General features: G+C 36.4%; 1 protein-coding gene across 2 annotated transcripts in view; it reads right to left on the bottom strand.

The window, feature by feature from the left end:
- Positions 1-4,974: 4,974 nt before the first annotated feature.
- ALCAM (activated leukocyte cell adhesion molecule) overlaps positions 4,975-25,136 on the bottom strand; it is a 204,410-nt gene continuing 184,248 nt past the window's right edge. For both annotated transcript variants that reach the window (XM_039243217.1, XM_039243219.1), the window contains 2 exons: positions 8,912-9,028; positions 4,975-7,441 (listed from right to left, as the gene is read on the bottom strand). In XM_039243217.1, coding sequence (XP_039099148.1) covers positions 8,941-9,028 — 88 coding nt within the window. In that variant the 3' untranslated portion in view covers positions 4,975-7,441; positions 8,912-8,940. The remainder of the gene's footprint in view (positions 7,442-8,911; positions 9,029-25,136) is intronic.

Below are 25,136 nucleotides of genomic sequence, written 5' to 3'. Positions count from 1 at the left end.
AAGATCTCTAAAGAGCTACCTGGCATTACTACAAATAATTCTTATATATTGATGCCAAAGGATATTTAATAGGATATAGAGGGCTTGGGGGCCCTGAGTAGTGAATACTGGTCCTAGGAATCTTACGAAAGAGGGAAACATTTCAAAAGCACAGAAGTCTTACAATTGTGGCTCTAATAAGATGCATCCGGTTTTCTGTGGAAGGACTGTTGCTTGATATTATCCAGACCTAACCAACCAACCAAGAAAGTTGGTTGCTCCTGAAGAGGTGTACCAGTTACCTGCTGTTGCCTAACAACAATATCAAAACTCAGTGGCTTAAAATAGTACTCATCTGTTATTGTAGCTCTTGTGTCTGTGAATCATCTGATTGGCAGCTGATGTAGACTGGCCTCAACTGATGTCTAACGTATGTAGATTGATGTAGATTTGACCTTGGTTGGGTTTGCTCATGTAGCTACGGGTTGACTAGGAGCCCTGCTCCAGCCTGGGCTTGTCTGAGGCACCTTACCTGGCGCAGATCTGCTCCATGTGTCCCCACCCTCCTTCTGGCATCAATGGGCTTGCTTTAGCTTCTCTTTCTCACAGCAATGACGGTATAAGAGGCAAGAAGAAACATGGCAGGCCACTTGAGTCCTAGACTCAGAACTACAAAACTATCACTTCCACATGATTTTATTGGCTAAAGCAAACTATATGGCTGAAACTCATGTCGGGGTGAAAAAATATGGTCTGATATTTTGTGGGGAAAACCGCAAAGACACATACAAAGGGGATGGAGACAGGTAGGGGTAGAGAATTAGGGCATCTAATGCAACAGAGAGACCACAAAAGATACAGAACGGGTGTTTTTTTGCAAAAGCATTTAACTTAAGGAAGCATCTTCTGAAATACACAGAGTGGGATGGAAGGAAAGGGCCCACACTTTGATATAGCTATAGTAACTTCTTCTAAGGAGAAAATATGAGCCAAGGATAAAATCAAAGACTGTGTGAACTGTTACTGACGTGCTTCATCACATAAAGTCATCTTTTAGTAAAAGCTCAGCTAACTGTAATTATAGATATATGTGCTTTAAATCTGGAAGCTTGAGCTCATTTGGGGAACCAAATCATAAGTGAACAGCTCCCTGTGCTCATCCAACCTTCCAAACTTCTGCTGCTCCATTCTGGTCTTTTGCTTCTAAATCAGAGTGTAAACTATTTTGGTAAAGCCCATTTGACTTTGCTCCCAACCACTGGGATCAAATGCTTGGGAAAATCATTTTAAAGGAGAGATTGAGAAGTAGATTTCCCCATCCCCAACCTATATACACACACAGACCCTACCCCCAATGCCAGGAGTCGGGGGTAATGGAGCTGAACCAACAAAAGCTGCCTCAATGTCAGTTTCTCTTCAGTGCCAACAGTCTGTGGGCAATGGTGCCGAGGAGATTCATGGAAATTTCACTTGATCTTTTTTGCAGAAATCCCACAAAAACAGCAGTGTTAATACTTATACACCTTCACAACCCTTGAACACTGATTCCATACATTGCATTATCATCAGGACAACAAAAATATAATGAATCCTGTGGTGATAACTGAAGAACATATCTGGTATTTTAATAACTTTATTACATTTTCTTGCATTTAGGAAAAATTAAGCTCAAAAGAATGAAAGAGTCACTACAGGCAACCATTTAATTGTGTTTCTCTGAAAACAGATTATTAGTTAGGAACATGGGGGAGTTGGTGCTGTGTATGTGTTTTTGTGGTGTTGCCTCTGTGACCAAAACCTTGTCCTTTTTTAAACAGCATATATGCGACTATATGAAAAACAAAGCTCTCTAAATTAAGAAAAGTTACAGAAGGATTACTCCCGTAAGGGAATCTGCAAATGTTTTAAAAAATAATCTCTCCTCTTGGAATCAGATTCAAGTGATGTCAATTTGTCTCTTAATACAAAGACTATTTAAGAGCTTTTGGTGGACAGTTCTACTCAGTCTCAGAAAAAGGAACTTAGTGCTACTGCCAACAGTGTAGAAGCCCAAATTTTCTGGGTGAATTTAGTTTTTAATAACAGTTTAGCATCCAAGGAATGACTATTATACTTAGACATAAACCTTTTCTTAACAGAAATATTCCATTTCCTTAATGAGCTATTCCAGGGAGAGTGCTGTGAATCAATTTCCAAGCAGTAACTACATCTTATTTCACTAATAATGAGGTTTTCTTACTGATGAGAATTCAAAGAAATGTATACAGCTGCCAAAATTTTAACTATTATTTCTGTGGAAGTGAACATCTCAGATGGTATACAAATCAAGCCATCAATTTAAACTGCTAATTGAAGCTTAATTTTATCCTGACTTACCTGGGAATATATAATCAGAAAAAATATGGGAAAAGTTGAGATTTCATTTTGATTATCTCATAGTTTAAATTGAGTTGCTGTCAGCTTCCAATTTTAGCAAATGCTGTACCTTCTGGAGAGCATAGCCTCTACTTTCTGATAATACAAGTTTTCTCAAAGAATCTAATAATTTATTTTGAGCCTCTATAATGTTGAGAACCTCAATTATTTCTATTTATAGCATTTATAAAATTAGGTTCATTCATACACATTTCACTGCAACTACTGAGTCTGGTATGTGCTATTGTACCTGATTATTACACTTCCGAATGCCTGTCATCAAATATCTTGAGTATTTTAACTCCATAGCTGCATCCTATATAAAAACATTTTGTAGTCTTTCAAAACATTCCTTTTTTGATCAGCAAATTCTATGTCCTACCTTCCAGGAACTGGTGTAAAATAGCCCACAGTCTGTGTGTGTGTGTGTGTGTGTGTGTGTGTGTGTAACTGAGCATTTCTCTCATTCATCTGCTTGGCCATCACAAGGTAAAACCTTTTCCAGAGCTAGCTAATAAAAAGGGACAAGATGGATAACGTGAGAATGGAATATACTTTTGGAGTTCTATGCCTGTGTATTCATTCCTCAATGGACAGTTGTGCATTTGAGGAGCATTTATAAGGAAAAATGAGAGAAGAATAGATTTGGGGGAAAAATAAATTGGATTAGAATAAGGACGATGAATAGGTGAAGACAGCATGCTAGGGAAAAATGAGCTCATTTTCTTATTTCATATTTCCTAAATAGTGTGGTCTTAAAGCATTTTTTATGAAGAAGCTTAGAGAAATATGTATTCTGTATTTAACTTAGGGATTTTTATTGTTAAAGTACTAGTTGTAAAGCAAAATCTAGACAATTGTTTTAATAGAATTAGTTCTATTTGGTTCTGTAGACATCTAACATAGAAACTAGTATTTATATAGAATTTATTTTTAAGGAAGTCCACATATTTCTTATATTATTTTAAATATGAATGACATTAGTTACTTAAGAGGATCAAGTAGGTTATTTACTACAAATCCATCTTTCTGGTGGCCTCCCCAAGCATAGATAGATGTTTATTCTTATAACAGAGATAATAAGCAATATAGTGAATAGAACTTGGACTTAAGCATAGATAGGTTGTGGTCCAATCACCTCCAGTGTCTGTGATTGTAGACAAAGTTATGTATATTGTCTTCATCTGTAAAGTGGACATAGCACCTCCTGTGGCAGGATGTGTGTGGATTAAAGTGAAACCATATAAATAAGACATCAACATAGTGCCTGTCTCATCATTGGTATTTAGTGTGTGACAGGAATATGTATATGCTTAAAAATGTAGTGTGACATATCTATATCACATGTTATATGTGTGATGTACATATCACTTTTAAATATATGCACTTGAAATATACACATATAACCATATATGTCTAATAAAATATCTAATCATCTAAATATATATTTTAAAATTATGTAATATGGGCCTATTATATGATTTGAACATATTAGAATAATTCTTTAAAAATAGTGTACGCCTTTCATGTGTCAATATTTCCCAATTTTATATATTATGAAAAGATGGATTTCTTTGTCAGGTCTCCTTCCTTCCTTTCCTTCCTTCCTTTCCTTCTTTCCTTTCCTTCCTTCCTTCCTTTCCTTCTTTCCTCCCTTTTCTTTCTTTCTTTCTTTCTTTCTTTCTTTCTTTCTTTCTTTCTTTCTTTCTTTCTTTCTTTCTTCCTTCCTTCCTTCCTTCCTTCCTTCCTTCCTTCCTTCCTTCCTTCCTTCCTACTTTCAAGTTTATTTATTTTTATTTGAGAGAGAGAGAGAGAACAAGTGGGGGGGGGGCGCAGAGAGCGGGAGGAGAGAGAATCCCAAGCAGGCTCTGTCCTGCCAGCTCGAACCCATGTGGGGCTGGAACCCATGAACCATGGGATTGTGACCTGAACTGAAGTTGGAGGCTCAACTGACTGAGCCACCCAGGTGCCCCTCAGGTCAGGTTTAATACTCAACTTATCTACTTAAAAGCTAAATGTATTGGGGAGTTATAGAACCTGTCTAAAGGTTTTCAGCTATTAAATGGGGGAATATTTAATACTATTTACAACTACTAAAGATCAAATAATGTATGGATGGCCCTTGCACATAGTTTGCCTCAATAAATACTAATCTCTTTCCCTGATGTATATACATAGCTGGTTTTATCTTACTTTGAAGGGAGAGCATTTCAATGAAAGTTCATGCCTACACAATTCCAAATGGTAGGCTGAATGGTGTGTTAATGGAGGAAGTGAAGAAATATAAGAGTGTCCTCTTAATTAAGTTTCTAGGACAGCCACATGGGATACCCGCAATAAGTATAATCCCATTACTTAAGATGGAGATGCACATTATAGAACCAGACACTGCTGCAATCTAGGAGTGGCTAAGGTGGCCCTCCTGACCTAACAGGAAGGCACGGACAATTTCATTTTGCCGCATTCCCTCTCCAGAGCTATGGAGAGACACAATGAGTCCCCCCTCTTTAATAAAGACAACCACTTTCTACACACAAACAGCCTAGTTTAGACAAGAAGAAGACAGCTGTGAGAGAGATGTGAAGACATTATTTCATTTTTATTATCTTTTAGGCATAGACGGGTATGTTAATCCATTTCCACATACAATTCCTGTAATCACAGATAGGAAGTGAAACTTGAACTGGCAAAACCTGTCTCCTGTTGCCAAAGAGTTAAATTGGAGAGACGCAACCTCAGAAGTTGAGGATTGTGCATTATCTTCCTTCCCAGCCTTGCTGTGCAGATGGCTGCCATTACACAAATACACTCCGCTTTTTATCCTGGCATTGATTCAACAGTAATAATGCTATCCTCTTTCCCCGGAAAACTTTCTGCCGTCCATCCAGAGCTCTGACTTTCGAATGTTCTGCTCTCTAGGTTCTGACAGCTGTTTTTGCACTTAGTTAACTATAGCAAGTGGAAGCCAAGAAATAATTGTAGTAGTATGACCCTCTCTATTGCGACATTGCTTCTTTCTGCAAATAGATCTTAGGAGTTAGACTTTGAATCTTTGATCTCCCACACCAAAAGAAAAAAAGAAAAAATATTTATATGGAAGTAATTTCATTTTAGTGTTCGTGGTTTATTGTGGAAAGCAGGTGTTTAAAAATTTTAGAATTTCTTTAACAAAATTCTAATGAGGAAAGAAAGAAAAAGAAATCACAGTATTTACAGAGATAACAGAATGGCTTAGCCATGCAAAAAAATAACTTTGGTTTTTCCCCTTTCACTTTGGTTTAAATATTGACCAAGATTCAATTTTTTTCCTGCCAAATAAAACTTCAATAAATCAAAGTTTAGAGGCAAAATAACATATTTTCTTTTTCCCCATAATATTTTATACAGCATTGAATCTAATAGGATATTTTATGTATTTAATCCATACCAATGCACTACAGGAAGCTTTGATTAAACTGAGTCACTACTGCCCAGACAATAAACAGTTTACTAAATGTACAATAACATGTGTTTCTAATAATGCAGAAGTGGCAAAATATTATTCCCAATCGCTTTCTGACTTTAACTTCTATTTATTTTTCATTGCCATCATAATTTTTTATTCCATCAGTCTAAAAAAATAAACACCAGTTTTCCCTTTCGCTCCTAAGAATACAGTTCTTTACCTGGAAATCTGATGTTCATTTTTTTTTTTTCCTGTAAAGTTAGATAAATCCTGGGACAAAAATGGCTGCGCAGTGTTCTCCCAGAGACCAGGCTTCTGCTTGAAAGAGCAAAGTTTAAAAGTCTAGTCACAAGTAGCTATTGGCCCTTATCCAATCTACTTCAAAAAGTTTCCATTTAGACTACCACCCTAAAAAGTTCCTCAAGCATAAAACATGTTTATAAAGTTACAAATTTGAATGTAACTAAAGATACATAGACATTTTATTATTACACTCTCATGTACTGCTTGATAAATTATGTACCAGTTAAAAACACTAAATTATCTCAAGGTGCATTCAATATCTGTAGCGTAGTTAACAAAAACACACACGAAAAAAATATATATTCTATATTCTGTGGAAAATAACACAGCTTTGATAATGACCACTGTTAAAAATCTCCAATTCTGACTGATATCTTTTTTTAAAGGAAATAGGTATAATTTTAAGGCAGTGGATAACCCAAAGGATTTAACACCAATTTTTAATTACAGTGATTTACATTGTGATCTATGAAAATGGAAATGTTATCCATGATTTTTCCAAACTGTCTCTCATTTTTCTCTTGACAGAAAATAATTTACTAGCAGGTGTCTCTGAAGGTAAGTGCTGCCCAAATTCTGTGTTATGTCTTGTTTCGAATAGGTGAAACTGTCAGTTTGGGAGTACCATTATTATGTATGTGCGCCCGTGTGCATGTGTGATTTACTTCTGAAAGTCAACTGGCGGTGCATGTGCAGAATCTGCTCATGGGCCGCATATCAGTCTGACTCTCTGCCTCCTCCTCCCTCGTGATAAAAAAAACACAGTCTTTGAATACAGCAATGTGTGTGTCCCCAGCCTTCACAAGCTGCCACCTTTGGGATTTCGGTGCTTGTGAGAAAATTTGGGGGTATTACTGATAGCAATCAGAATCAGAAATGTACCTGCTCCGATTATCCATATAAACAATTGAAATAAAAACATTACATTATATCAGATTAACAGCAACTCCCAGAACAAAGCTTACAGTGTATAAAAATAGCTACGTAAAAAATTTACATAAAAGGCAAACCAAAAAGAAATCCTCAGTGCAGACATTTACAGGAAAAAAAAAGGAAAAACAAAAAACAAACAACAAAACAACCAAACACAACATATGACCTATTATCATGGCTGCCAAAACTTGTTTTTGTTTGTAATTTCACTTCATTGTTTTTACTTGAGATAATTCTCTAAAATCCTGTGACAGCTTGGTAGAATGAACTGCTTAATACTTGAACCATGAATTGCTGTCAATGTCTTTGTATATGTATTAAATACAATCCACGTTCATGCTTCAATTGGTCTATATAGTTTTTTCTCTGAAATGATGAAAAAAAACACAATTTAGTAAGTTACCATAGCAATCATTTTTCACCATCAACAGATGCTTTGTACTAAAAGTGATAGGAATTACTTTATAGGAGCCTTTCATAAAACTCCATTGTCCCTGAGCCCATCTGTGAATCAGGCATTGCTGCAGCCCCTTCTACAAACAATGTTTTGGAATTGCTGAGAGTCTTTATTTTTATAAAAATTGCTTAATTCGTATGACGATTAGAAGCAGTTTTTTTTTTCCAGGAAAATATTCCATTCTGTAGGTTTTGTCTTCAAGCTTAATTTTTCCTGAGACTTTATCTAATTTTGAAGACAACAGAAGGCAAACTATATGTTTACAAAGGATTGAGGCATGAACCCTAGAGAAACAAGAAAAAAAATCTGGTGGGAATGCTCATGCTCGACCTCTAATGGATAGCGGGACGGGGGGAAGGAAACCAGTTCTTCTTTCATCTGAGCAGTGTGAAATCCTGGTTTTCGGATTTTAAAAGTGTTATCCTGATTATTCTATTTTTCTTTCCTGTGTGTATCCTTCCAATTGTAATTCTTTACCATGCTCGCTACCTGGGGTGACCTACTCAGACTGTGACTTGTGCTTTACTTATAATGAACCAGTTTTACTGTGGTTGTTGGGGATTTTTACATCAGATGAGTAAACTACAGCAACAGTCATTCTCAAAGACACACAAAATAATTTGTCCAAATGGCTTCTGTGATCGGCTGGCTGAAGAGATTATAAATAAAAATGAAAAGCTCAAATTCCAAGTGGTAATATGATGGAAAAGACTTTTTTTTTGAGATTGTCTTTAAAAATCACACTCATATAGCTATTATATATAAATATATGCAGTATATGCAACATTGATATATACATTATACACACATGTATGTGCATGTGTAGACATACATATACATACACATATCATATACATACTATCTGCAAAAGTTTTGTGTGTCTATACAAATCTTTTCATTTAAATAGTTTGGGGAATGACTGCATAAATATATGACACTTCTAAGTATATTACATCCTTAGATTAAAATTTTTCTGTTTAAGAGTTTTTCTCATAATTGCTTTCTAAGATAAACTTAAAGTATTAGAATCAGCTCTCATCCAGGCAAAATATCAATCTGGAAAATTCAACAACTTTGCACTCCACAAAATTTTTGGCATTAGAAGACAAAATGCTAATTGAATGTTACAATCTCAACATTGATTTTAATTAGTCACAGGATAATGATTATTTTTTAGAAGATGGGTATGACTGTTGAGATTCCATTATTCTGAGAACACCTTTCTGAGTTACCAAAGTTTCCTTTGGCAAAAACTCTCTTCCTGTTTTGAAAGCTGCAAGTACGAAGCATCTTAATGTCAAGGCTTTCCCTTTCATCTCCTCGGGTGTTTTGTACTTTCGTTGGGAATTATTTCTATTAACCCCAAACAGCCTACCCACCTGGACAACACTTTAGAACAGTTTCTCTCTTAGGCTTCTGTTTTGTGATTGTTTTCTTCTAACTTTTTGTTTTCCTCCAGATTACCAAGGTCCTTGTTTACATGTTTTGAGGCAGTCCTGTAAGAAAATTGAATAAATATCATACCACTGACACATGTGTATATAACTGAATTTTAATTTTAGGGTTCACATGAAAGTATCTTTGAAAAGCAAATGTTTTATATCTAATACAGATAATCTACTGGGGTGAAAAAAATCCACATCTGTGAGCCTGGACTGGTAACAGAACACATTCCAATGAGATTACCTTAAGGAATGGGGTTGCATTAAATATATGGTAGGAGTAAACCAATTATTTTGAACACAGACCATACATACTTAGTTACATCGTGGTTTTGGCTGGGTTATTTGTCTCTCCACTTTCTGGGAGGTGATTATTATCATTTAATAATCAAAAATTTCCTTTTGTGCAAATACTTTTTGGCAACATTTTTCTGAGGGAGTTCATTAGGGCCTTTCCCTTTAGTCATTCCCTATTATGCATCCAGATTGAGCTCATGTCCTGTATCTTTGTTTATGAATTCTGTTTTATCAAATAAATCACAGGCAAGATTAGAAAGGGACCCGAGTTTATGACAGGAATCTGGCAGAAGCCAAAGCAGCTCTAACATGGTGTTTCTCAAATTGCGTTCCTACACCGGCAGTATCGGCACCCCCTGGGAACTGGACAGAAGTGCAAATTCTGAGGCCCCACAACAGAACAAGAGAAACAAACTCTGGGGAGAGGGCCAGCAATCCATGATAAACAAGGCCTCCTGGTGGGTCTGCTTCTGCCAAAGTTTGAGAGTGGCTGCCATGGTTACACATGACTGGGTTCTATCCTTTAAGAGCTGAAAACAGGTTTCCTTAAGCACACAGCTAAATTCCTTGGTTTTAGGAGGACCCAGGAGAAATCATAACTGTATTTAAACAAGTGTGCCATTTCCTTCCTTCCTCCCCTCCTTCCTCCGTTACTTCCTTCCTTCCCTCTCTTCATCTCTCCCTTCCTTTCTCCCCTTTCTTAACTTCCTCCCTGTTATAAGCTCATCAGCTGAAACACAGTGATATGGTAATTTAAATTATTATTGCCATATAATTCCTAGTAATATTTCTATTTTTAAGATAAAGCAGGGGCGCCTGGGTGGCTCAGTCGGTAGAGGATCCGGCTTTGGCTCAGGTCATGATCTCATGGTTCGTGGGTTCAAGCCCCGTGCCGGGCTCTGTGCTGACGGCTAGCTCAGAGTCTGGAGACTGTCTTCAGATTCTGTGTCTCCCTCTCTCTCTGACCCTCCCCTGCTCACGCTCTCTCTCTCTCTCTCTCTCTTAAAAATAAATAAAAACATCAAAACAAATTTAAAAAAAAAGAAGAAAAAACATATATCCAGATGTGTCAAAGAAACTGGGGAGAAAATTCCATTTTTCCCATAAAAGTATTTCTATTAGTGAAATAGAATTGCTTCATTCACTTGCTAAGAATCACAACTTTACTAGAAAGAGGTATGTAATGGTATATGATATATGCCCAAGTAAGATAAAGACATATGGCTCATTTAAACTGGGGACACTCATTATATTTAGTATGAATTTAATTTAATTTGTGACTTAAAAATTCTTAGTTTAGCTGAAACTATAGCCTTCTAAGTCCATTCATAAGGCAGGAGAGCAAGTTCAAACTCTGCCAACATGACAAAGTGCTAAAATATGTAATAGCATTTTACAACAGACATTTCAAATGTAAATAAGACATGCTGTAAGTTGGAGTCTATGTCTTGACTTATATTATCAAAAAATATTCCTATCTTTCAGTAAAATGGTACATCATGGTGAGAGGCAACACCTTTATCATATAAATTTTCCAGAAAATGGAAGAATGATGCAAATGGCCTTGTACTTTTTCTCTTATTTTGTATATATAAAATATACATACACTACATATATATATGCTTATATATAAAATATACATAAATATGCTATATATATCAGATTCTCTGCATCACAGATGATTTGAGGTCTAGTCTCTGGCTATCAAGTTACTTAACAGACAAGATAAAGTCTTCTTAGTAACATCAACAGTAAAGTGGAGGGACAGTGGATTAGGATGTTCTCTAAGGACAAACCGTGAGCTCATGACCTGAGCTGAAGTCTGATGCTTCACTGACTGAGCCAACCAGGCACCCCAAGGCTTACTTTTCTGTTCTAAAAAGTCAATTTGATTTTAAAATATTTAAAAGTTCACTTCAGTTCTCTTTTCCATTCATCCTTTGACTACCTTTTCTTCTACTTTCAATATATTATCTATTGTTATTTTAATGTCCTTGTCTGTTTATTAATTATAATGTCCAAATCATGCCTGGGTCTGCTTGTCTACTTTTTCTCTTCATTATTGATTGTATTTTCTTGACTCTTTGCATAGTTAGCCTCTTTCATTTTCCATGACACCATGTATATAAATGAACTGTAGCATCTCCACACAGTTATTCTCCATCAGATAAGGTTTCTCTTTTCCTTTGTCAAACAGATAGGGTGAGGGTCTGATGACTTCAGTGCAGTCTAGGCTTGAGCTAGGTTAAGGCTCAGTTGTGGTTTTGGTAAAACTCTACCTCTCATTTACCTCTATTTCTAAGGCATGTCTTCTTTTTTTAAATGTTTTATTTATTTCTAGGAGAGAGAGAGAGAGAGAGACAGCGCGAGCAGGGGAGGTTCAGAGAGAGAGGGAGTCACAGACTGAAACAGGCTCCAGGCTCTGAGCTGGCAGTCAGCACAGAGCCCGACGCGGGGCTCGAACCCACTAGCCGTGAGATCATGACCTAAGCGAAAGTCGGACGCTTAACCGACTAAGCCACCCAGGCGCCCCAGGCATGTCTTCTTTTTAAGGCTTCGAATTAAGATACTGGCAAGTCTCCTCTACTACAAAGCTGTCATCATCAAGACAGTATGGTACTGGCACAAAAACAGACACATAGACCAATGGAACAGAATTGAGAACTCAGAAGTGGACCCAAAAGTATACAGCCAACTGATCTTTGACAAAGCAGAAAACAATATCCAATCGAAAAAAGACAGCCTTTTTAACAGATGGTGTTGGGAGACTTGGACAGCAACATGCAGAAGAATGAAACTGGATCATTTTCTCACACCACGCACAAAAATAAACTCAAAATGGATAAAGGACCTGAACGTGAGACAGGAAACTATCAACACCCTAGAGGAGAAAGCAGGAAACAACCTCCTTGACCTCCACCGCAGCAACTTCTTACTTGACACATCCCCAAAAGCAAGGGAATCAAGAGCAAAAATAAATGACTGGGACGTCATCAAGATTAAAAGCTTCTGCACAGCCAAGGAAACAACCCAGAAAATTAATAGGCAACCAACGGAATGGGAAAAGATAGTTGCAAATGACATATCAGATAAAGGGTTAATATCCAGAATCTATAAGGAACTCACCAAACTACACGCCTGGAAAACCAACAACCCAGTGAAGAAATGGGCAGAAGATATGAACAGACACTTCTCCAAAGAGGACATCCAGATGGCCAACAGACACATGAAACGATGCTCAGCATCCCTTCTCATCAGGGAAATACAAATCAAAACCACACTGAGATACCACCTCACGCCACTCAGAGTGGCTAAAATGAGCCAATCAGAGAACTCTAGATGCTGGCGAGGATGTGGAGAAACGGAAACCCTCCTACACTGTTGGTGGGAATGTAAACTGGTACAGCCCCTCTGGAAAACAGTGTGGAGGTTCCTCAGGAAACTAACAATAGAACTCCCCTATGACCCAGCAATAGCACTGCTAGGAATTTACCCAAGGGATACAGAAATGCTAAGGCATAGGAGCACATGTACCCCAATGTTCATAGCAGCACTCTCCACAATAGCTAAAACATGGAAAGAGCCTAAGTGTCCATCCACGGATGAATGGATCAAGAAGATGTGGTTTATCTATACCATGGAATACTACATGGCAATGAGAAACAATGAAATCTGGCCATGTGTAGCAACATGGATGGACCTTGAGGGTGTTGTGCGGAGCGAAATAAGTCAGGCAGAGAAGGACAAATATCACATGTTTGCACATATAGGAGGATTAGGAGGAACTTGACGGAGGAACAAGGGGGAGATGAAGGGCGGAAATGGTGGGGGAAAGGGAGAGAGGCAAACCATGAGAGACTCTTGAATGCTGACAAAAACTGAGGACTGATGGATGTGGGTGGGAGGGGGGATGGGCATGGAGGAGGACACTTGTGGGGATGAGCACTGGGTGTTATGTGGAAACTAATTTGACAATAAACTATTTGTAAAAAATAAATAAATAAATAAATAAAAAATAAAAGTAAAAAAAAAAAGATACTGGCAAGTCTCCCTTTCTTCAATCCTTAAACATGGAAAGACTCAGCTCTTCCCTTTGGAAAGTCTCCACCCAGATCTCCAGCCATCTGTCCCCTGACACTTCAAGGTGTAGCCAATCTCTTTAGTTTCCTTGGCTTAAGTATAAACTCCTAGTGAATCAACACTGTGCTTTATTTCTATTTCACCCACAGCTTAATATGGTAGGCATCCAAAATGTATTTCTTTTACTAAATTGAATTAACTGAACTTATTACAGCTCATATCTAATTCCTTCCACTGTTCCTTATGATATTAGTGTTCATCAATATAAAGTCCATACATACCCAGCTGCTTTTTTACATAAGGTAAAATAGAGAGACTACTATGTTGAAATGATAGTACTTGAGTGATGCCTTATATCAATCATTTCAGATGTAACTGAACAAAATTATATACATAAATGTGTACCTTGATTATTCTAATAGCTTCTAACAAAAATTCTAATAAATACTAATAACCATAATTTCCATAAATCAGTAAGATGTTGTGGTAGTCAAGAAATGTCATGAGTCTCAAAGCCTCTTCTTTCCTCTCCTTTTATTCTCTTCACCTTCTCTCACCTCTGATTTTCCTACATTCCTTTTCTCTATACTTCTCATCTCTCTCTCTCTGTTCTTTCAAACTCATTTAATTAACTACTCTTTGCCTTTAAAGTGAACATTCTAGGGCACCTGGGTGGCTCAGACAGTTAAGCATCTGACTTCAGGTCAGGTCATGATCTCAGTTTGTGAGTTTGAGCCCCATGTCGGGCTCTGTGCTGACAGCATGGAGCCTGCTTGGCCTCTCCCTCTCTGACCCTCCCCACCCTTGCACACTCATGCACACACACACACATACTCTCCCTCTTTCTCTTTTTTTTCTCTCTCAAGAATAAACAAACATTTAAAAATAAATAAAGTAAAAATTCCAACTTGTTTGGAGCCACTAGACAGAGTGACATTAAGAGTCAATGTTCTGTAGGCATATTCTAAAAAAGAAAATCTTTTAAATTAAAAAATTTGGCAATGTAATAAATCAATTTTGCAAATTTGATTGTTTTGAACTTTCTTTGACCTGTATGAGAAGGAAGAAGTTAGTTTAAGCTTGAGGACATAATGATTTCACAGCTTTGAAATAAAGCATGGACTATTAGAAGCTCTGGTACTAGTGATTTTAACCCTTGTATTTTGCTAATCCTCATATTTATAACAATTATAAATTCTTAGAAAAATAAAGAATAAACTATTTGACTGTACTTAAGGGTGACAAAAACTAAGTAGAAACTGAAGGAAATTTGAGCTCTATTTTTATATAACTTTTCCTATGAGGTCACTTCCCAGCTGGAGAGGCATAAGCTAACTAAAATAAATTCTGAAAGTAAAGGAGGAAAAAAAATCTCAGAAAGGAGAGAGCCACAGAGTGGTGAGAACCCCAAATATTTGTGTAAACCACAATAAACCCCTTGGATGTTATTTCTCCCCTTGAATGGGAGAAATTTCACTTAGCCAAGTAGAAAGCAACAGCTGGAAAGCTTAAAAATGTGACATAGGGGTGCCTGGGTGGCTCAGTGGGTTAAGCATCCAGCTTTAGCTCAAGTCATGAGTTCGAGTGCCACGTTGGGTTCTGTGCTGACAGCTCAGAGCCTGGAGCCTGCTTCCGATTCTGTGTCTTCCTCTCTCTCTATCCCTCCCCTGCTTACATTCTAAGTCTCTTTCTCGCAAAAATTAAAAAAAAAAATTAAAAAAAATGTGACATAGATTTTAGCTACTACCCTACATAGAGGAACATAGTTTGGAGTTGAATATCACCAAGCCAAAAGTCTTTGGCAAACATATCAGTGTTTCTACTGAAATCCCAGAAACACCAAGTAAAGACTATGAGATGAGTCTTGGTATTCAACCTAAGACAGGTGTGCCATATAAAATGTAAATGTAACTTTCACAAAATCAAGAAAATCAGCCAGAAGTTTAATTGCCTGCCAGGAAAAACAATCCATATCTTTTAGAAAAATATAATGGAACATGGAATCTCTACAACATATCATCCCCAAAAGTCTGATATATAATAAAAAAAAAAGTTACCATACATATGAAGACTAGAAAAATGTAATACAAAGTCCAGAGAGTATTCTTGGATGACAGAGACTTTAGAAATAGCAGGGAAGAACTTCAAATCAGTTACTGTATTACATGTTTAATGACATAAAGAAAAATGTGGTGACAATGAGAGAACAGAAAGAAATTTAAGTGCAAAAAATGTAAACAAAAGTGATTCCACTGCAAATGAACAATTCACTGAGATGTCATATTATCAGATTGGAGGTAGCAGAGAAAGCTTCAGTGAACTTAGAAGACAAAAAAACAAATTATAAATTCTGAAAAATAGAAAGATGATAGGAAGAAAAAGGATTGTCAATGACTTATGGGATAATATTGACCAGTCTAATATGTGTAATTGGAGTCCCAGTAGAAGAAGCAAAATGAAGGGGGTAGAAAATATATTTAAAGAAACAATGAAAAATATTCCCAGATTTGTTGATGTCCTTTAACTTGGAGATCCAATATGCTCAGCAATCCCCAAGAAGGAATGATACAAAGAAGAACACACCTAAGTATATCATAAGCACACTAACCAAAAGCAAATATAAAGAGAAGAATTTGAAAAGTAGCCATAGAAAATTTGGGCAGAGCAACAATGACACGAATAACTGCTAACGTCTCATCAGGAAAAAAAAATGCAGGTCAGAAATAACTAAACATGTTTAAAATGCTGAAAGAAAAATATTTCAACCCAAGTAAGGTAAAGGTAGTAAAGATATATTAAAATGGATGAAAGAAAACTGGAATAAATTATCGCTAGCAGACCTGTGCTAAAAAAATGTATCAGAGAAAGTTCTTTGGTTAAAGGCAAATGACACTAGATGGAAACAGAAGTAAAGGAAACTCAGAAAGAATGAATGCAGATTACATGCATGTAGCAAAATATAAATACTATTTAAGCAATTTTTATAAAGACAACCAACCATTTAATACGATTCATATAGCATTATATAAGACCCTTGAAACATTATAATTTCATTTACCTTCCTCCATCCTTTTTGCTTCTGCTGTCATATCCATTACAACTGCACATATTATCAATCTCACACTATAATTATAGGAAGGAGGTTAACTAAAATTATAATGTTTCAAGGGTTTTAGATTATTACATGAGTAGATTGTCATCAATTAAGAGTTCTTATTGTAATCCCTACAGCAACCAAACCACAATAAAAGAATAGAAAAAGGTATAGTTAAAAGGCTATTAGAGAAATTAAAATGTAATACTAAAACTTATCTGGTTAAGTTAAAAGAAGGCAGGAAAAGAAAAACAGAGTACAACTAGAAAACAAATAGTGAGATGGTTGTCTTAAATGTAATTATATCAATCTTTTTTTTTTTTTTTTAATTTTTTTAATGTTTTATTTATTTCTAGGAGAGAGAGACAGAGACAGCATGAGCAGGGGAGGGTCAGAGAGAGAGGGAGTCACAGACTGAAACAGGCTCCAGGCTCTGAGCCGGCAGTCAGCACAGAGCCCGACGCGGGGCTCGAACCCACGAACCGCGAGATCATGACCCAAGCAAAAGTCGGACGCTTAACCGACTAAGCCACCCAGGCGCCCCTTAAATGTAATTATATCAATCTTAAGTCCAGTGTAGCTTGGCTAAATCCTCCAATTAAAAGAGAGACTGTCAGTCTGTCGTAAGCAAGCAAGAAAATACGATATTCTAGGGGTTAAAATTTTTTCTGGACAGTCCAGATTGTAACTATTTCAGGCTAGGAGGCCATATGGTTTTTGTTCCAACTCTTCCACGCAGGCGTGATAGTGTGCAACAACACAAACTACACGCAAAGAAATGGGCATAGCTGTGCTACCAAAAACTTCTTTACAAAATCAAGCAGCAACCTGAGAGCCACAGTGTGATCACCTTTACTGTACAGAAGTGCACTTTATAAATATACAGAGATTGTGGGGTGCCTGGGTGGCTCAGTCAGTTAAGCATCTGACTTTGGCTCAGGTCATGATCTCACAGCTCCTGAGTTCAATCCTCACATCAGGCTCCGTGCTGACAGCTCAGAGTTTGGAGCCTGCTTCAGACTCTCTGTCTCCCTCTCGCTCTCTACCCCTCCCCCACTTGCTCACACACTCTCTCTCTCTCTCTCTCTCCTTCTCAAAAATAAGTAAAAACATTAAAAAAATTTAAATATAGAGAGATTTAAAATTGAAAATAAAAGGAGAGAAAAAGATATACCTGTGAACAGGAAGCATATGAAACCAGTAAGCAATGTACAGTTCAACAGGAGGAACATGATAGCAACAATGAGACATTTTGTAGTTGCAACAGTATCAGTACGTAGGGAAGTCATGACAATTGTAAGTGTATGTAATTTATGAAAATATAAAGCAAAACCTGACAGAATTAAAGGAAAAAGTAAATAGACATGTAATCTTATTTAGAGAATCTGATACCCCTGTCTCAGTAGCTGATAGGATTAATGGACAAAAATTCCGTACGTGCAATCATGATGAAGTAACTAGTACTGAGCTAGCTCTAGTACTGGAAGTACTGGCATATAACCCTCTTCCATGTGAAGTGATTTTATAAAATTTGAAAAAAATCTTTAAGGATAAGGAGATTTAAACAAACTATTATCTATTATAATCTGACATACAGCTATAGAACACTGTACCCATCAACCACCAAATTGTTTTCTTCAAATGCTCATGTAGCATCCACCAGGTAATACTGCATGGCTGCATGAAAGTCCAAGAGAATAAATTTCAATGCATTTCAAAAGACTAAAAGCTTATAGAGCAGGCTGTCTTAACAAAACAGAAGTCGGTGAGAAATGTTTGGAATTTAACACAGTTTGAGTTACATGGCTCCAAAGAAGAAACCACAAAGAAAATTTAAACACAGTTTTAATTGAGTGAATATGAAAATAAAACATACTGAAATTTGTGGAATGCAGCTAACATAGTGCTGTGAGTGAAATTCATAGTTTAAATGATTGTGTTATTAAAGAAGAATGGCTAACAGCAGTGATCTAAATTTTTAATTCACTTTATGAAATTAAAAAAGGAAAAGAGAGTTGACTAAATTTGTAAAGTAGAAGAAAAGAGAATAGTAACACTAAGAGCAAAAAGAATTAAATTGAAAATAAGGAATAGTAATAAAAAATGAAACAAATAAGAAAGTCATTTGAAATTATTAGAAAATTGATTCATTCTCTAAAACACTGAGCATGATAAAAGAATAAAATACAAATTAATAATATTAGAAAGCAAAGTGTTATCAGCGCAGAATCAGAATTCTTTGGGTAACTTTTTGCAAAAGTGTCAACAATGTAAATGAAATGGACATTTTTCTTGAAAAGCTTACCAATTATCAAAAGGAAGCAACCTTGTGTCTATTAAAGAAGCTGAAATCATAATTTTTGTTTTAAAGCAAATTGTCATAAAGAAAACTCCAGACCCAGGTGGTTTTATCTCTGAACTATATCAAATATGTAAGGAACTAACAAAATTTTTCAGTAAAAGAAGAGGATGGGACTCTTTCCAACCCATTCTAGTGAACTCAAATTAGTACCAAAATTTAGCAGAGATATTGTAAGAAAATTATAGATCACTCTTCCTCATAAATGTAAACAAAAAAATCCTTAATACAATGTTGATAAACAGTATCCACCAATATATAAAAATTATGGTATATCATAATACAGTAGGATTTATGCCAGGAATGCAGGACTAGCTTAATATTCAATAATCAATCAATATAATTTACTATTTTATCAGAATAAAGCATATAGGAAAATATGATTTTTTTGTCCAAATAATATAAATGAAGATGTAATGTGGATGTCGAAAGAGCATTTGAGAAAATTCAACAATAATTTGTGATAGAAACTTATCACAAATATTAGTTCTAATAATCTGGGAATATTTTACAAATTTCTTGAGCCTCCTAAAGGACACCGTGTAATAGGAATTTGGCCTTGCCCAAAGAAAAGTCTGGGCTTTGTCCTCAGTTCCTGGAAGATAATCTTTAAACAGAATATTCTGAGTGCTAGGAGGGACTTTCTTTTTCCTGGTGGGTCTCCAATCACATCTGATAGTTTATGCTGAGAGGGTGTGTCAGGGTATGGCCATCCACACCCAGTGGTCTTAGGGTGGGGCCGGCCACTCTATGAGAACAACCATATGGTTTAGAGTTTTTGGCCATGTGATATCAGCCTGATTTCTGAGGAAGAGAGAGGCTGGAGACTGAGTTAAACCATATGGACAAGCAGTCAATCAATAATGCCTGTGTAACAAAGCCCTAACTTAAACTCCGGACGGTAAAGCTCAAGTGAGCTTCTCAGATTGGCAGCAGCCCATGCTTTTTCCACACATCAGTGGCAAAAACTAATATGTCCCTGAAGACAAAGGAAACTTCACATTTGGAACTCTCCCAGACTCTGCCCTATATTTCTTTTTTTTTTTTTTGGCCAATTTCAATGTATCCATTACTTTTAACGAACATAAACGGAGTATATTAGGTTCCGGTAAACTCTGTATTTCTAGCAATTGATCAAACCTGATGGTAGTTTTGGGAAACACTCAACTTTTTGGTAGCAGAAGTGAGGATGTTCTTATGTGGACTCTTCCCTCTAAACTTAGTATTTGCACCCTAACTCCTTGCATTAGGGGTCAGAAGTCTTGGGCAGTTTTGGCAGTTGGGAAGATCGTGCCTTAGCCTCACAGTCTAGGTAACTCTGGGTAGGCATATATGAAAAACACAGAGCAAGTATCATACATAATGGCAAATACTGAACAATTCCCTCCCTAAGATTAGGCATATGTAAAGACCTCAATAGTTCTATTCAACATTGTATCGGAGATTTCCATGAATCAATAAAGCAAGAAAACGAAATACAAAAAGGATACAGAGGGGGAAAAGAAGAAGTAAAATTATCTCTATTTCCAAATGAAATGATTGTTTACATAGAAATCTTAAGGAATCTACAGAACTTAATAGAATTAACAAGTAAATTTAGGAAGATGGCTGTATACACTTCAACAACAAAAAATAATCATACTTTTATATACTACTATAAATGAAAAATAAAATTGGGAAATAATTGCACTTATAAAAGTTGCAAAGGACATAAAGCATAAGAATGAGTTTTATAAGACATGTTCACGTCTACACTGAAAGGTAAAATACTGCTAAGCAGGGTGCCTGGTTGGTTCATCTGACTTTGGTTTTCATCATGGTCTCATAGTTTGTGGGTTCCAGTCCCACATCAGGCTTTATGCAGACAGCTTGGAGCCTGCTTTGGATTCTCAGTCTCCCCCTTTCTCTGGACCTCCCCTGCTCTCTCTCTCCCTCAAAAAATAATGTTAAAATTTAAAAAATATATGACTAAGAAAAATGAAAAGTAAATGGAGAGATAAATGATATTCACATATTGGAAGGCTAAAAGATGTCAAATTTGAGATTCAAATCTACCCGAATCTGTCTATAAATTCAAAGCAAACAGAGTCCCACAAAGCTTTTAATTTATTTGGTAGAAATTAACAAGTTGCTAAAATCTGCATAAAAGTGCAAAGAAATAAGATTGTTAACACAAGCAGAGCATCAAAATTGAAAGACTTACATTACTATTATTGTTATCATTATTATTACTACCACTACTACTACTACAAATGTCCCAAGGCCAGAAGAAAATCTTTTTAACATATGATGCTGGAATGAGTTGACAAATAGAACAAAAGCAAAACCAAAAATAAACCACCTCTGTCTTGTATCACACACAAAATCTTAGATATATCATATTCTTAAATGTATAAAGTTTCTAGAAAAAAAATAGAAGAATATCTTTGCTATTTAGGGATAAACAAACATTTTGTACCACGGGCACAGAAAGCACTAAACGTAATAGGAAAAAAATTCATTTTAATGAAGTTGCTCTTCATTAAAATTAAAAACTTCTACTCATTAAAAGACAGCATTAAAAAAAGAAAAGAAGTCACACATGAGGACAAAATAGTCACAATATGTCTATAACAAAGGACTTTATACAGAAATTGTCAAGAACTCTTACAGATCAATCACAAAAAAAAGAAGTACAAAACCACCAGTAAAATCATAAGTAAAAGACTTGAATAGTAACTGTATAAAACATGATGACCAGAAAGTACAAGGAGTTTAAAATCATTAGGTCTCAAGGAAATACAAGTTAAAACCAAAGTTAGATATAATTTCACACTTCCTGGAATGGCTAAAATTAAACACAATGACAACACCAAATTTAGGCAAGGATTGGAAGAACCAAAATTCTCATACATAGCTGGTGGGAACTGGGAATTGGACAACTACTTTGGACAGCTGTTTGGCAATTTCTTATGAAAAATATCTACTCTATGACCTAGCAATTCCATTTCTAGGTATTAACCCAAGATAGTGAAAACAAATACTCAGAAAAATGCTTATATAAGGATGTTTTTAGCCATATTATTCATAATAGTCCAAGCTGTTAACTATCCAAATGTCCATAAACAAGAGAATGGATTAAAATAACGTGACATATTCTAACAATGGAACGCTATTCAGTAATTTCAACAAATCTTTAATGCATGCATCTCAGGAACACTATGTTAAATGAGAAAAGCCAGGCACAAAAAAGTATGTCTTGTATGAGGGTCCAGATTAGAAAAAAGTAATCTCCAGTGATAACATTCAGCACAGTGGTTGCTCAAGGGAACATAGATAATGGGGCTAAACAGGAAAAGAGTCCAAGAGAACATTCTGGGGTGATGAGATGCTCCCTTCTGTGACTGGAGTAATGGTCACAAAGGTGTATTACATTTATCAAACCATTTAATTGCACATTTACTGTAAGCAAATTTTACCTTAATATAAAAACATACAGAGGCATGAGCTAAAGCATATGCCTCTAGTCAGGGACAGAAAGAACCAGAGAAACTATGCAGTGAAAAACTGCATACCATTGTCATTTCCCTTTCTGTTTACTTTCTAGGTGGATACACTGGTCTAGGGATGATTTCATCAAGTTGCATCAAATAGAAGGAAGAGACGTCAAGAGAAAGGGGGTGACCAGAATCCTCCCTAGGGAAGCTGTACTCAGGGCAAATCACGGTATCTTTCAGTATATTTGTCCAGGTATATCAGGCTCAAGATCACTGTTCACAGTTTGAAAAAAGGGTTGTTAAAGACAACATGAAATATTTGCAGAAAATGTTTGTAGAGTAAGAGCTAAGTAACTTCAAATGAATTGTTTCTCATTTCTTTTTTTAAGTTTGTTTGTTTGTTTGTTTATTTTGAGAGAGACAGGTAGAAAGACAGAGAGAGAGAGAGACCTCGAGTGGGAGAGGGGCAGAGAGAGAGGGAGAGAGAATCCCCAGCAGGCTCCACATTGTCAGCACAGAGCCTGACTTGGGGTTTGATCCCATGAACCGTGAGATCATGACCTGGAGCTGAGATCAAGAATCAGATGCTTAACCAACAGAGCCACCCAGGCACCCCATACAAATTGTTTTTACTTTAAAGTTTACAAAGCAAAAGAAAAAAAATAAGAAATTGTAGATGAAAAGCAAATATCCCTCTTTTTAATTTCACTCTCCAAAATAATAACTGCTAACACTCTTATAAATACCTTAATGTGCCAGGCACTGTTTTAAGTGTGGTAGAGATATTACACGGAGATTAATAAAATTGCTTGTGATCACACAGCTAGTAAGTAGCATAGCCAGGATTCAAACTCCAGGGGTCTTGCTCTAGCATCCATGCACCACGTTACACAGTTACACAAATATCCTAAGTGTTAATCACTATGAAATGTGCAAATAGAAATAAAAATAGTGTGGCTGGTAGGGGAAGGGATATTTATTGCCTATATGTATATAAGATTTACATACATTACATTATTAATTTTTCCATTTTTTATTACTGAGACTCCACTCTCTCTAGCAGGGAAACACATTTAAAGATTATTCTGATTGCTTTGGCTTGGTTTTTAAAATGATATGGTAAAAGCAAATACAACTTTATGGATGTAACTTTTTTAATTTTGGAAAATTTCAGAGGTTTAAAATAATCATAGAGGTTAGAAATACTTTTATTACTGGAAGAGGAAAATTTTACTTAGTTTTTTTAAATGTTTATTTATTTTTGAGAGACAGACAGAGTACAAGTGGGGGAAGGGCAGGGAGAGAGGGAGACACAGAATCTGAAGCAGGTTCCAGGCTCCAAGCACTGATCTGGCATCATAGAGACTGAGGTAGGGCTCGAACTCATTAACAGTAAGATCATGCCTGAGCCAAAGTCAGATGCTTAACCAACTGGGCCACCCAGATGCTCCATAAAAATGTATTTAAATAATTCTTTTTAGCAAAATATTTTCCAGTCAATTGATTTGAAGGACAAGTTTAGGAATTTATGAAGAATGAGTGCTTGGGTCAATATTATGGTTGTCTTAAACTTCCTTCATTGTTCAGCTTTTATGTAACTTTCAGAGAACATTTAAATCATAGAATCACAATAATTGTGGAGGAAACCCTAGAGGTGACCCTCTAGGCTAACCTGTGAGGCAGAGAAAAGTCTTGGTCACAGGGTCAGTGGGCCTGGATTCTCATCCTTATGTGTCAAGTCTAAGTTGCAAGTGTTTGGACAAATACCTCTTCTGAAGCATGGTTGCTGACCTATAAACAGGGGATAACAGGACCTGCTAGCAGGGCAGATGTGAGGGTAAATGTGATCGTGTAAAGCAAAGCCCTCAGCACCCACAGAGGATGCCAAACTGATGTGAGTCATGGAGCTGCTGTCCAAGGCCATATAGTCGATAAATAGCAGAAGGGAGCTCAAACTTAAGTCTCAACTCTTTGTTCTGTTACTTCTATAAATGTAGTGCCTATTAAGGGTTCAAGCTTCTTTTAAATAACTTTTGAGAAGACTTTCCTGTGAGATTTTCCTCAATATTATAGATTTGTTTTTTGAGACCTCCTTTAAGGAGGTAGGGAACTTATAATGGTGGTATCAATAAGTGTGCCTTCATTTTAACACTTCAACGTTGCTAAGACATTAGACCTTAAATGTTCTCACCACAAAATGAGGTGATAATTATGTGACATGATGGAGGTAGTAGCTAATGCTCTGGTGGTAACCTTATCACCATATATATAAATGTATCGAATCAATATGTTGTCCATCTTATTAACCAATGTTGTATGTCAACTACACCCCAATTAAAAAATAATTTAGTGGGGGATAGAGGAGGTTGGCAAAGTGAAGGAGAGTGAGAGTGGCAGTCCTAACCAATGCATCACAATCTTGCGAGGTGGTATTATTTGAAAAGATAAATAAAATGTTATCATAGAATAACACAGGTGGAAAATAAAAATGATACCCATTTAAGATAATTTGCACATGGAAGAGTTCATAAGGTTTTAGGATTTTCAAAAGCAGACTTACGTAGAAAAATTTTGCAAGATTCTTTTAGAGGGAGCATGAGCAATCATTAAAACTTCCTAGATAGAGGAACCATTTTTGGTGACTTCTCATTTCTAGCATGCCTGGCAGGCACCACAGAAGGACATTAAGGCTGCTGGCATTTACGTCTGGGACTCTGAGAGTGTGGAAATGCCTCCTTCAGCAAACTGGCTATTGTGCAGGTAATTAAGGTCATATTCAAGAGAATAGTTATTTTTCTTTCTTCCCTGGTCACAGCTCTCAGCAGAGTGAGTTTCCTCCCGGGCCAAGTTTAACAG

This window comes from Hyaena hyaena, unplaced genomic scaffold (assembly GCF_003009895.1).
Source record: "Hyaena hyaena isolate Hyena2069 unplaced genomic scaffold, ASM300989v1 scaffold_225, whole genome shotgun sequence".
NCBI lineage: Eukaryota > Metazoa > Chordata > Mammalia > Carnivora > Hyaenidae > Hyaena > Hyaena hyaena.
Note: the sequence above shows the minus strand (reverse complement) of the source record. Positions and strands in the feature narration are given on the sequence as shown.